The sequence below is a fragment of the Saccoglossus kowalevskii genome, chromosome 7, assembly GCF_978046115.1.
Source record: "Saccoglossus kowalevskii chromosome 7, keSacKowa6.1, whole genome shotgun sequence".
NCBI lineage: Eukaryota > Metazoa > Hemichordata > Enteropneusta > Harrimaniidae > Saccoglossus > Saccoglossus kowalevskii.
The window spans coordinates 34,030,701-34,045,048 of NC_140647.1; the positions used below are offsets into that span (position 1 = coordinate 34,030,701).

Sequence of the window (14,348 nt, forward strand, 5' to 3'; positions counted from 1 at the left end):
CAGATTTCACACAGTGTAAACCCTGGAATACCACAAACAGATTACATACAGATTTCACACAGTGTAAACCCTGGAATACCACAAACAGATTACATACAGATTTCACACAGTGTAAACCCTGGAATACCACCAACAGATTACATACAGATTTCACACAGTGTAAACCCTGGAACACCACCAACAGATTACATACAGATTTCACACAGTGTACACCCTGGAATACCACAAACAGATTACATACAGATTTCACACAGTGTAAACCCTGAAATACCACCAACAAATTACATACAGATTTCACACACTGTAAACCCTGGAACACCACCAACAGATTACATACAGATTTCACACAGTGTAAACCCTGGAACACCACCAACAGATTACATACAGATTTCACACAGTGTAAACCCTGGAACACCACCAACAGATTACATACAGATTTCACACAGTGTAAACCCTGGAACACCACCAACAGATTACATACAGATTTCACACAGTGTAAACCCTTGAACACCACAAACAGATTACATACAGATTTCACACAGTGTACACCCTGGAATACCAACGATAGATTACATACAGATTTCACACACTGTGAACCCTGGAACACCACCAACAGATTACATGTACCAGTACTTACATTTGGCGTCTGCTCTTTTGCTAGGATCAACATTCAGCAACAAATCAATTGCACTTTGGGAATGCTCCGTTAACGACTCCTCTCCATCAGGCCATGGGATATCTAAACAAAAACAAGAACAGTGAACATTACACAAAGCTTTGGATACCATAATATCTGAGGCTAATTGCCAATGACAAGTTGAGGGAACCAATCTACTTTGTGAAATTAAATTGGATAATTTGCTTTTCAGCAGTCAGTAAGAATTTTCTTTTCCAAATGTTGATGCTATTTCACTGCAATTTTTGAATTAAAAGGCAGAGTGTCTGATCGGCATCCGGGAGATTACAAGTTTGACTACTGTGGATGTACACTCCTCAGTGAAAAACAATGCCTGCTTGCAAGCGTGGAGGCATTCACAGCTTGGAGAATGACATTCGTTGGACAAATGATGTCAGCCCTGAGTGAATGCTCCTTCCTGTCCTCACTGCATGTATAAAATGCAACATACCATACTAATGGCACCAGGGTACTTAGATAAAAAAACACACATGTTTTTAGGGGTTGGCACTTATAGTTGAGCAAAAAAAAACATCCAAACGACAATTTTTGTTCATCATGTGCAGTGTTCTCCACAAGGGGTTTTAGGCGGGCAGCCCACCCATCAAGTTTTACGACCGCCTAGTAACTCTCAACACCCGCCCACCAACGTACATCCACTGAAATTATTTGTAAAAAGCTTGCATTGTTCTTCCCAAGCTTAACAAAAGAGTAGTTGCCAAACCCTTTATTTGGCTATTGTTTCAAAAGTCCAAACATAAACAATGACCACTGGAAGTCTGCAAGCAGTTATCAAGTGTATTCATGGCAATGTGTCAATCGCCTGAATTTATTGTCGCCTGACATTGTTGCCACTTATTTTGAAAACAGCATGGAGAAGGCAAACTGGTGATCCTTTGGCCTACCCCATTCAACGACCGTCGGCCACCCACCGCTGTTGGCGCTGTAACGATTTAGTATCTAAGTTGCATAGGGGAACAGCGCATTCTGGGTGTTCGTGTACTGAATTCGGAAAGCGGTAATAAACATCAAACATGGCTGCCGGATTAGTTTACCACGAGTATTTGTAATTGATTAATATTTTAGTTATCTTTTCCACGTACTTTTTTCAATTTATCCATTTTTATGTCTAATCTTTCGAGAACATAGCAGATTCTGTTATTTTGCCGATTGCTAGCATTTTTTCTTGAATTCCAAAACAACGTATGAAAACGCAACGTATCATGACCGTACCACAGGCACCTGTGGACCGTACATGCGTAAATGCATCTTACCGTCTGTCGGCATGGGTGAGTACTGTTTCTTACTGACGAACCGGAACAGGAAGTCAGTAGAAAACAAAGATTTTTTCGTTAGCATGCCACAAATAAAAATGTTATGGGTTTTGTTTTGACAAATCGTCCATTTTGGCTTCGGGACAAATCACCTCGTATATTTTCTACATTATAACTCAATTATGTTTTGTACTTACTCTTGGTTACTCGAATTGCATTTCATGAACGCAGAATAATTTGCGAACGTATAAATCATCGATTTCAAACATTTTGCATTTCGTAAATATTGATAGTGACCAATCTGTTTGTATTTAAAAAAATTGTAACATGTTTCAATTAAATTAAAAAGAGAATAGTAAATAACTTAGTGTGTATTGCAGTTCATGACATAAATGCTAGAATGCTGTATGCAAATTAATATGAAAATTTATGCTAATTAGGCCGCCTACCAGCTATTTTGGATTGTGGAGAATGCTGATGTGCCATAATAGAGGTAACATTAAGTCTCTTTGGAGAAAATAAAATTGTGAAATGAATTGCGCCGTCAATTACAGTTTTTTAATATATCAGAATTTACTGCCAAAAAAATATTAGGGTTTGTGGGATAACAGTTAAAGGCAAGATCTTTATCATTATCTTCACTGTGGGATGTTTTTAATTAAAAAAAATGATTAACAAGTACAGAATACATACAGTAACTTAATTTACCTCGGTTAAGGATATTCTGGAAAACCAAATCTGGAGTCTGGTCATTAAATGGAGGAACTCCTGTGAGGAACTCGAACAAACATACACCTAATGCCCACCAATCAACTTCTGGCCCTGAACAAGTAAAAAAAAAAATGTTAGCCATCATATAACTGCTGTTTCCATGATTTAAATGCAACCTGAGGCAAACAGCAAATGAATGACTGGTCGTATCTCCCTTACTGTTACAAACACACTTAGTAATGTGGTGACCAGGGAACAAGCAGCGACAATAACTGTTAACTTGAGAACCTCAATGAAGAGTACACAGCTACAATACTTGACACTGAATAAATGAAAAGTAGTTTCTCTTGAAATTAAAGCATTTTACAGTATAATCCTTACCATGTGGTTTGTAGAGAAGTAATTCTGGTGCCAAGTAATCCGGGGTGCCCAATATCCTGCCAGCAGTTTCATCCACTACACGGCCTCTCATGCAGCTCTTTGGTGTACGTAATGGTGTGTGACCAGGTGTGAAAAATGGTTTATAATTCATATTTTGTTTATTGGAAGGATTTCCTGGAGTGAGAAACTGACAGAGAAATAAAACAGTAATTAAAGCATCACAGTTGTCACACAGAACAGCTTAGAAATTTAGTGTGAACAAAATGTAAAAGTGTATGTCACATAGAGGTTATCGACCTCACAATGCAGCTTTAATTTAATGCATTTATACATGTATATATATTAAGGTAGCAGAATAGTTTTTTGGGCACTTTTCACATTTTTTTTTGAAAATCACACGAATAGCTCCCTAAGGCATGCTACATACATTGGTGTTTTTATTTTATTGAAAAAAAAATATCTTGTACAAGTAAACTGATTTTTTTCTTGTGTGCAAACAAATGGCCAAGTTTTTGTTTATCCAGTGTACACCAAACTAGTGCATCTCATTAATATGCATGGTTTACAAACATAACTGAACTGAGGGTAAATAGTTTTAAGTTGAGCCACTTTCTTTATTTGCTATTTACAAACAACTGATAAGATATCTGTTTGTAGTTTACACACAGCTGATAAGATGTGTGCACTGCTGCCTTTCTAGGCAGGAAGTACAGCAAAGACAAAACAATCGCTTGTGAACAACAAATTTTGAATAAACAAAAAAGTACATGAATGTACCACTTCAATGTAATTATATGTTAACAGAATAAAAACTTGCAATAAATTTCTGTCATATTTTTTCTTGGCTTTGTCATTGAAAGGTGTCTAACCACGGGGATACTTTCCTAGTCCAGAAGTAATGCAGTTACATTGGAGGAGGGGGCTCCCTTTTACAAAATATGGTTGCAAACAATAAAATACGGTCATCTGTGGTGGCTATGCATTGCATGAACATTCTGGTAACAGGCCACAAACTACATGTAAAGGTTGATCAATGATAAGAATATGCTTGGACCTGGTTTATATAATCCATTTTTCAGAGAAGTTTTCACCAAGTAGGCATACTTGCATGCTTAGGTTTTTCTAAATTCGTAAATTATGTTACATGTAATAAATCTGTCTGATAAATACTTGGTTGTTTTATCTAATGTGCTCATGCGAACAAAATGCACGGCAACGAAATAGTAGTGTGCCCCCCCCCCCAGAGCCGACGTCTTGACATCGGATAGTGGGCCAGTGTTTCACGCAAGGCAAGGGTTGACTTTTTCGTACGACTTCGGTAAAAAATAAAAGTATCATCTAAAATCTAGGTAGTTTTTATAGATGATAACAGTGAGTCCGGTTACAATTAAATTTTGAAGAGATTCATCTACAAGTATAAGACCTGAGGTTACTGCGACGGTAAAACTCTGTTTTGCGGGATTTGATTTTTAATAGCACAGGAAATGCTACATGCCGGCATACATCACTGGGTCACATTTTACAATTATTCTATTCACACCAATTAAAAAACAGGGCAGCTTCCTTCATTAATGTGCAAAATATGCAAAGAAGGAGAGGGTTGTCAGTAATTCTTTAGTTTAGTTGTCATTCACTAATTATGGACGAGATTGTAAGCACGCGAAAATTTCCAAGAAAAAGAAAGCGAGGAAGAAAGAAGAAAAACGTCAAAAGAATGATCACTCCTGTCAAAATATATGTTGAAAGAGACGATGCTGGGTTCGTACAGAACGGATTTCCCCGTCGAAACCAGTGTCAGCCATGAGGTGGGCGAAGAAAGTTTTACCGTGACACTGAGAGTCCTGTTCAAAACGTTCGAGAGATGTCTGTATCTCGCAGGAAAATATTGTTACCTTCCGACGTAGAAGAAGAAAGTGAGAGTGAATGTCACGGCCGATCGTTTGAAGACGGCGAGATTCGACTCGTTGACATGTCACTGGTGAATGGCGCCCTAGAAAGAGATTTGTCAATTTTGCAAAGTAGGCAATATCTCATTAGTGGAGCGCAGGCGTCACGGTCTAGGCAGTCAGTTTGAATTTCTTTGCACGCAAGGAGATTGTATTCGATCGCAACTGAGCCAGCCTAGCTTCCCGTCATCCCGAAAGAAGGGGTCAGTTTTCGAAATAAATAGAAAGGCTGCCATTGGAATGCGAGCGACTGGAAAGGGACGGCGCGCTCTGGTGAAACTGTCAAGCTATTAGGGGTTACCTCAACCAGTAACGGGTACACCCTTTCGCCAGTATGTACGAGCTGCCTCCAGGAGACTTCGAAACTCGTGGCATCATGCTTGAACTAATAAGTTTACAAACACAACGGCCCAAAAATAAATACACTGTATTTGCAAACACTTCAACTGCCAAGTGTAGTGTCTGTATTGTTTGTTACTCGCAAACAGAACCGCCCACTTTGCATAATCCAAGCTTTAATGAATGACGTCACCGTTCGTTATCAGCACAGACCGTCACAAAACTCCATAGCGTGAAAGAAAACTGCCAAAAAACAAAGTTTTTCACAGATATAAATGTTGGTTCATGATTTTTCCCGAAAACAACTTTCAAAGCATTTTATTTACAATTATTAGCCCATGTAAATTTTGCCCCTAAAACGGGAGTTAATGTTGATTGAAGTTTGAAATCATAAAAGTGCCGATTTCTCGGTGTTCGGTTTTTGGCAATTACCGTTGACCTAATTTTAAATGGCGTTTCAGTGAATAGCGCTACGATGTCGCCGTTTAACTTTTCTTACTCTTGGATATGTTGGCTTCATATCCGTATTTGCATATTTGCAAAATTCTATTGCGTTTTTTCATAAACCTCGTGCAAACCACCTGTATACTCTAACTTTAACACCAAAAAACGTGCTTGAAATTTGTGATTTTCGGAAAGAAAAAAAAACTTAATGCAAAAAATAGAAATACGGATTTAAACTTCATGACCTTTGCTTCAAAACAGCGTAAAGTTTTTGATCGCATGAATGACTGTAGAGATGACAATTAAAATTTTATTCACGTTAGTTAAATTATCAGCCCCGCTGATTTTCAGAATCACGTGACGCTAAAACAAACAAAATGTTCACAAAATATTAATAGTAGGAAAATACAAGTCAAGAGCTTTCTAAACATATATAGATTGTATGGTTTCTTGTAAAATTTATTCCGATTATAGGTGTTTACATTTTTCATGCAAAAAAACTATCCTGCTACCTTAATTTACTGTTGTTAGAATAAAAATTTGAATCAAAATGTTGTCTCAAATGTTCATACACTTCTGTATTGTTTTTTTTTAGCTTCACAAGTGATGTTAGAAATATTGTCCCAATTGTTTTGTAGACAACCAGTGGACTTAGAGTCGCTGAAATAGACATCTTCTACAAGTGTGATTACTTTGCAGGCAACGCGTACACTGTCAGTATCAAGATATCAGCAATTGTTTGGAAACAGAGAAATTATATTGAAAGTCTAATTTCTATTTTATTCAGAAGCAAGAATCATCAATGTATTCAAGAAGATGATCAACTTCAGACACATCGTTAATGTCATACATAATTCAATCTTTGGAACAGCAGATGATATTGAATATACAATTTGTGTTTGAAATTCCCTGCATAATTTCAGGTTTTGAATAGCTTGAGATAAAATCACGCTTGGAATGCCTTCCAAACCAAGAACTACCGGTAGCAGAATAAACAGATTACAGATTTACACAATTTTGGAGCCAATTTTATTTGTACAATACCTCTCAATTTTATATATACATTAAATATGAGCTGACTGAGGATTGACTTTGAAAGTTTAGAAAAAACTCCTCGCACTTCCGGCACTCCTTATGCAATATGTGTCAGATCAGTGTAGGAGAATACACCGACCTGAAGCGTCAATGAGCTGTGTATGTAATAACATGTGCTGGTAGTACCGGGTACTGTCCATTTCAGTGACAAGTCAACAGGTTTTAATATAATGTTTCAAAACTGATAAAATCAAATCAATGTTTATAGTTTATAGAATTCACATTGTAAATCAATTACAGAAGTGTATGAACACTAAAGGCAAAAACTCCGTTCGTTCAGAGTTTATTGTAATGACTGACAGGTTTTAACCTTGGAGTTGAGAGTGAACTAAAGACCAGAATTTGCAGTGGAATTATAATAATGGTATGAAAAATATCAAACGAAAGACACTGAGCAAACTCATTGGAATCAAGACTTTTGATGCCTCTGAAGATCAAACCCTTCCACTGTTATTTTATGAGTGATTGGCATTTACACAAAACATGTTTTACATACAATAATGCGGTACCACATTTTGGCTCATCGTTATTGTTGAAACAGTCCGCTAAACTTCGATAGTGCTTTTGTGCAGCATTTACTAGGAAAGTACTGTTTCTTTGTTCTAAACAGTATTCGGTGAAGTGTTTTTTAGAAATAGGTTTGCTCACACATTAGTTATGTGAAAAGCACAGCATTTTAAACCTGTATTTGAATCAATTTTACTGAATAAGCTAAGGAACAACATCAAAAGTTTAATGTAGGATAAAAAACTTAATTCCTTTAGTTCCCCCCCCCCCCCCACTAAAATCCTGACGTCAGACTACATTCACCACTAAATACAAATTGATAATCGGACAGTATTATGGCAAAGCAGTTGGTTGTCGGGTAGGTGTAAAAAGACTATACAAATGCGCCAATAACAAAGAAAAACACATATTACACTCGGACCAAACGATTTTCTCGTCTCAGATGTGTTTTTTTTCATTTTCTGTAATTTTTGACCGTGATTGCATAGAAAAAACAACAACTACAAATACTCCAAGATTTGTTTGACTTCATTAAAAAATAAAATCGTTTTTGTCAGATGGAAACTTTTTGAGGTCAAAACCCCCCCACCCCCAAACTAAAGCAAACAAGTTTTTTATCCGACATCGATCTTTTGATGTCATCCCTAAATATGTGGGGTTTATGTTTGAAAGCAATATGTAGTTTTTCATGGTATGTACGAAAATCAGGTGCAATTGGCCCTGTGTTCTTCTATACAAAAGGAGTTACACATACGCTGCGACAACATATCCTGTGAAGAGGCTGCAAAACTTGGACGCGAACTGGGGTCTCGATGGTGCCTCGGATGCTTACTCGAACCACAATTCAAAAGCGTCCATTTACTACTGTAATACACCCTTCACCCACTCATTTACACTACATGCTCACACTATCCACTCATTTACTACTGTAATACACCCTTCACCCACTCATTTACACTACATGCTCACACTACCCACTCATTTACTACTGTAATACACCCTTCACCCACTCATTTACACTACATGCTCACACTACCCACTCATTTACTACTGTAATACACCCTTCACCCACTCATTTACACTACATGCTCACACTACCCACTCATTTACTACTGTAATACACCCTTCACCCACTCATTTACACTACATCCTCACACTACCCACTCATTTACTACTGTAATACACCCTTCACCCACTCATTTACACTATATGCTCACACTACCCACTCATTTACTACTGTAATACACCCTTCACCCACACATTTACTACTGTAATACACCCTTCACCCACTCATTTACGCTACATGCTCACACTACTCACTCATTTACTACTGTAATACACCCTTCACCCACTCATTTACACTATATGCTCACACTACTCACTCATTTACTACTGTAATACACCCTTCACCCACTCATTTACACTACATGCTCACACTACCCACTCATTTACTACTGTAATGCACACTTCACCTACTCATTTACACTACATGCTCACACTACCCACTCATTTACTACTGTAATACACCCTTCACCCACTCATTTACACTACATGCTCACACTACCCACTCATTTACTACTGTAATACACCCTTCACCCACTCATTTACACTACATGCTCACACTACCCACTCATTTACGACTGTAATACACCCTTCACCCACTCATTTACACTACTCACTCATTTACTACTGTAATACACCCTTCACTCGCTCATTTACACTACATGCTCACACTACTCACTCATTTACTACTGTAATACATCCTTCACCCGCTCATTTACACTACATGCTCACACTACTCACTCATTTACTACTGTAATACACCCTTCACCCACTCATTTACACTACATGCTCACACTACCCACTCATTTACAACTGTAATACACCCTTCACCCACTCATTTACACTACATGCTCACACTACCCACTCATTTACTACTGTAATACACCCTTCACCCACTCATTTACACTACATGCTCACACTACCCACTCATTTACTAATGTAATACACCCTTCACCCACTCATTTACACTACATGCTCACACTACCCACTCATTTACTACTGTAATACACCCTTCACCCACTCATTTACACTACATGCTCACACTACCCACTCATTTACTACTGTAATGCACACTTCACCCACTCATTTACACTACATGCTCACACTACCCACTCATTTACTACTGTACTACACCCTTCACCCACTCATTTACACTACATGCTCACACTACTCACTCATTTACTACTGTAATACACCCTTCACCCACTCCTTTACACATCCTCACACTACTCACTCATTTACTACTGTAATGCACACTTCACCCACTCATTTACTACTGTAATACACCCTTCACCCACTCATTTACACTACATGCTCACACTACCCACTCATTTACGACTGTAATACACCCTTCACCCACTCATTTACACTACATGCTCACACTACCCACTCATTTACGACTGTACTACACCCTTCACCCACTCATTTACACTACATGCTCACACTACTCACTCATTTACTACTGTAATACACCCTTCACCCGCTCATTTACGCTACATGCTCACACTACTCACTCATTTACTACTGTAATACACCCTTCACCCACTCATTTACACTACATGCTCACACTACCCACTCATTTACTACTGTAATACACCCTTCACCCGCTCATTTACACTACATGCTCACACTACCCACTCATTTACTACTGTAATACACCCTTCACCCACTCATTTACACTACATGCTCACACTACCCTTTCATTTACTACTGTAATACACCCTTCACCCACTCATTTACACTACATGCTCACACAACCCACTCATTTACTACTGTAATACACCCTTCACCCACTCATTTACACTACATGCCCACACTACTCACTCATTTACTACTGTAATACACCCTTCACCCACTCATTTACGCTACATGCTCACACTACTCACTCATTTACTACTGTAATACACCCTTCACCCACTCATTTACACTACATGCTCACACTACCCACTCATTTACTACTGTAATACACCCTTCACCCGCTCATTTACACTACATGCTCACACTACCCACTCATTTACTACTGTAATACACCCTTCACCCGCTCATTTACACTACATGCTCACACTACCCACTCATTTACTACTGTAATACACCCTTCACCCACTCATTTACACTACATGCTCACACTACCCTTTCATTTACTACTGTAATACACCCTTCACCCACTCATTTACACTACATGCTCACACTACCCTTTCATTTACTACTGTAATACACCCTTCACCCACTCATTTACACTACATGCTCACACTACCCTTTCATTTACTACTGTAATACACCCTTCACCCACTCATTTACACTACATGCTCACACTACCCTTTCATTTACTACTGTAATACACCCTTCACCCACTCATTTACACTACATGCTCACACAACCCACTCATTTACTACTGTAATACACCCTTCACCCACTCATTTACACTACATGCTCACACTACCCACTCATTTACTACTGTAATACACCCTTCACCCGCTCATTTACACTACATGCTCACACTACCCTTTCATTTACTACTGTAATACACCCTTCACCCACTCATTTACACTACATGCTCACACAACCCACCCAAAAATACAAACTACTAACACATTACATACAAACGTCTTATTCATGTATATACTATTCCTCACTGACTACTAAAGTGAACAAAAAAAAGGAAACTTACACTGACAGGAACTTTGGCATGACTGAAACTGCTTGAGAGTGAAGCTAGACTCCCAATAGGACTGAAATAGTTACCAGATCTGTCAATCTCGCTGTTATATAAGCTAGGTTCCAGATGCATTACTTTCTCAGCAAAGGTCACCAGAGTAGAACTGGCCGATTTCTTAGGTTTTGCAAGCAAGGGCTGCTTCCTGGAGACGTAAGGGCTCCCTGGTAACGACATCATAGTAGCATCCATTTGTGACACATCAACAGACTTCTTTTTACTTTTTGATCCTTTTTCAGACTCAGGAGATTCAAATGATAAGTCCTGAAAACTGACGTTGATTTTTTCACATTCTTCAGCAAGACTGGATGAAAGTGCTTCTCGGGCTTTCTCAATCTCTGGGATTTTCTCCCCCTCACAGAACTGAATGCTGTCAATTGATTTCTCATGCTCTGATCTGTTTAAATCAATACTGTCATTCCAATTTGCATCGACAGATTTATCCAGAGAGTTATCCAAGTCAAATGATCCGCCATTATTTTCCTTTTCATGTTCACAGTTTTCACCGAGGGAGGTATCAGGATTTTCATTGTTGAGTTCCAGAGGCTGAAGCGACTCTTTCTCGCTAAATGAAAAATCAAACATACTTGTGTTCGAGGGTTTGTCGAACTGCAACTGATCAAGACCGTGAACAGGCGAAGAATTTGATAAACATTCTGGCTTTTTGAATAATTTATTGTTGCTACTACTTTGTATGTTATTCAAATCAGTGACTTTGTTCTTTCCCACGGCAGCGAAAAGGTTTTGGCGAGAGTTTTTTCTCCGCAGTGGGATGCCTCCTCTACAAGTCTTTTGTGTTGACTCCAAAGGTTTCAGAGGTGTTAATTCGGACGATTTCGAACTAGCAGTTGACAAGAATGATGACGGTTTTACAATGTCCAAATTAAATATCTCTGCAGTTAATCCAGTGCTGGAGCTGGCAGAACAGCAAGATCTTCTTCTCGGCTGAGCGATAGTCTTACCAGGCTTGAAAGGACTTTTATCAACACAGTCAAAACTTCGTTTCTTGCCCCCAGAGCAAACTGAGTCAGATTGATAATCTTCTGGATCAGAGTCATAATTCAGTCTGCTACAAACTGATCTTGACAGGCTTGAATTTCGTCCACTTTCTACAAAGTTTTCAAAATATTTGACAGAACTACTGCCACTTTGTGAGAGATCTTCACTGGTATTTTCATCAATTGCAGTTGTATAACTGACATTGCTGATCAGACTCCCATCAGGGAGGTTTATTTGTCTATTAACATTCCCAGTTTGACACGTCTCAGCTGGGGTGCTCTGATCCATACTCAGACGAAATTTAGCGTTCAACACACCTCTGTGTAATCCACGGCTTTTCAGTTTTATACCGTCCCCTAAACCATCAACCCCTGGAGTACTTGATATGGATGTAATAGAACTGAGATCACTAGACGAGGGTGAATTTCTATAGGTGGGAGTCAGGCTGAGTACAGGGGGTGGAAGAGGAAAAGAGGCTTTCCTACGGAGGATAGGAGTGCATTTATCTACAGACTCCAACAAAGGGCTGCTCAAAATATCATCAACTCTGCTTGTGCTTTCTTGTTTTTCTTCATTAAACAGTTTAGATGTGTCGGAGACATCATTGACACACTCACACAGAGAATTATTCAAGCTATTGTTATCTTGTTTTACACTGCTGTTCATTTCCGTTGGCAGGCTGTAAGCTTGACTTGATCTTAAACTTTGTCCTGAGCTGCCTCGAGACTCGCTCAGTGTTGGAGAAGCATGCAAAGCTGAGTTCCTAAGGGCTAATATATGTGGTGGCACTTGACGAAAACTGGAACCATGTAGTGGTGTTATAGTGTCTGACTTGTCCTGACAACTCTGGTTGTTGGAGTCAGGCACATTCTGTTGAGCAATAGAAGAATAAGTAAAATAAGTCGCTTTACCATAAGAAGACAGTAAACAAGTTTGCTAATGAAATCTGCTTTGGCATAATATGATTGCCTACAAATCATCAGCTCAACAATAGATTAGTAAATGTAAATGAACAAAATGTACAATGATAACATAGTGTTTGAAACCTCCATTTAAGGGTGGGCGTGGACATGTATGTACTTACAAATGCCAATGCACTGGTGAGTGATAATATCTGACCTGGTGTTCGATAATAATCACTGGAGAGTTTTGCCATAGAGGGGGTATTCAGCACATCTGTTATACCAATCTCTGAAAGGCACAAGTAGAAAACCCTGTTAGAGCCACTGGAGGAAAATTTATGTTTAAGCTATATTTCGATTAATTGAAATTATCGCATCAACCATCGTCCGAATCGCATGGTTTGTTGCTGCCGACGTATTGCCGACTCCACCAACCCATGGATAAACACATATTTTATGTTAAACAAATAGCCAAGTTTGATTGGATGCATCTGTTGGAAAGGCGCTCAATCAGACGCTGTGTAACATTGCGTGATAAGCTAAAGAACGCTGCTGAGACGACACAACGAACAAAATGTCAGAAATGATGACATGTAACACAGTTACTTTAAAATTCTTCTAGTAACTGCGAGTGTAGGTTGTTTGCCAAACCTAAAAAAAAAACAGTTTTCTACAAATTTTTATGCAAACGTTGCAGGCTGTTTGTGGCATAATTCATCAGCAAAGTGCAACAAACTCGTCTTTTTCAGCTAGTAATGCCTCAATTGCATGATTTTGGTGATCGGTGCGGCTTTTTATCATGAAAAACTGCATGATCTGTTCTGCTTGGGTCGCCTGTTACATAAGACCCGCTCTATTGTATTTTGATACAAGATAGCTGATTGGCTGATTTATTTCTGTCGTAATACACAACAATCTGTCAAGATTCAGTTTGGAGGGGTGACCAAAAACAAACGTTCCTTGGCCGGCGAAGATGCACATGAACAAGAAAAGCAGTTACTCACTTCTATTGAGGCATAGTTTTGAAAGACCAAAATCTGTTAATTTGATGTGTCCATTATCCGCAATTAGCATATTATCTGGCTTCAGATCCCTACGTGAGTAAAAACAAAATTACTAAGCATGAATATAACTTAGATGACGATGTATCTCATTAATTATGTTATCAATATACAACAGATCATCTTGGGTGAAACTCGGGTTTACAGGGCGCCGCGCCCTGTTATCTGAAATTGGCGCTCTGTTTAAATTGTCAGCGCCCTGTTATATTTACTGCCAGGGTGATGTCAGTATCGGTAA

The 14,348-nt window shown here is 38.8% G+C and overlaps 1 protein-coding gene across 1 annotated transcript in view; it reads right to left on the minus strand.

Annotated features, from left to right (window-relative positions):
• The window catches only part of LOC100367172 (serine/threonine-protein kinase greatwall-like), a 28,476-nt gene that overhangs the window by 6,678 nt on the left and 7,450 nt on the right, over positions 1-14,348 (minus strand). The window contains exons 6-11 of the mRNA XM_085501502.1: positions 14,054-14,142; positions 13,232-13,338; positions 11,104-13,017; positions 3,043-3,229; positions 2,659-2,772; positions 638-739 (exon numbers count right to left, since the gene is read on the minus strand). Coding sequence (XP_085357628.1) covers positions 638-739; positions 2,659-2,772; positions 3,043-3,229; positions 11,104-13,017; positions 13,232-13,338; positions 14,054-14,142 — 2,513 coding nt within the window. The remainder of the gene's footprint in view (positions 1-637; positions 740-2,658; positions 2,773-3,042; positions 3,230-11,103; positions 13,018-13,231; positions 13,339-14,053; positions 14,143-14,348) is intronic.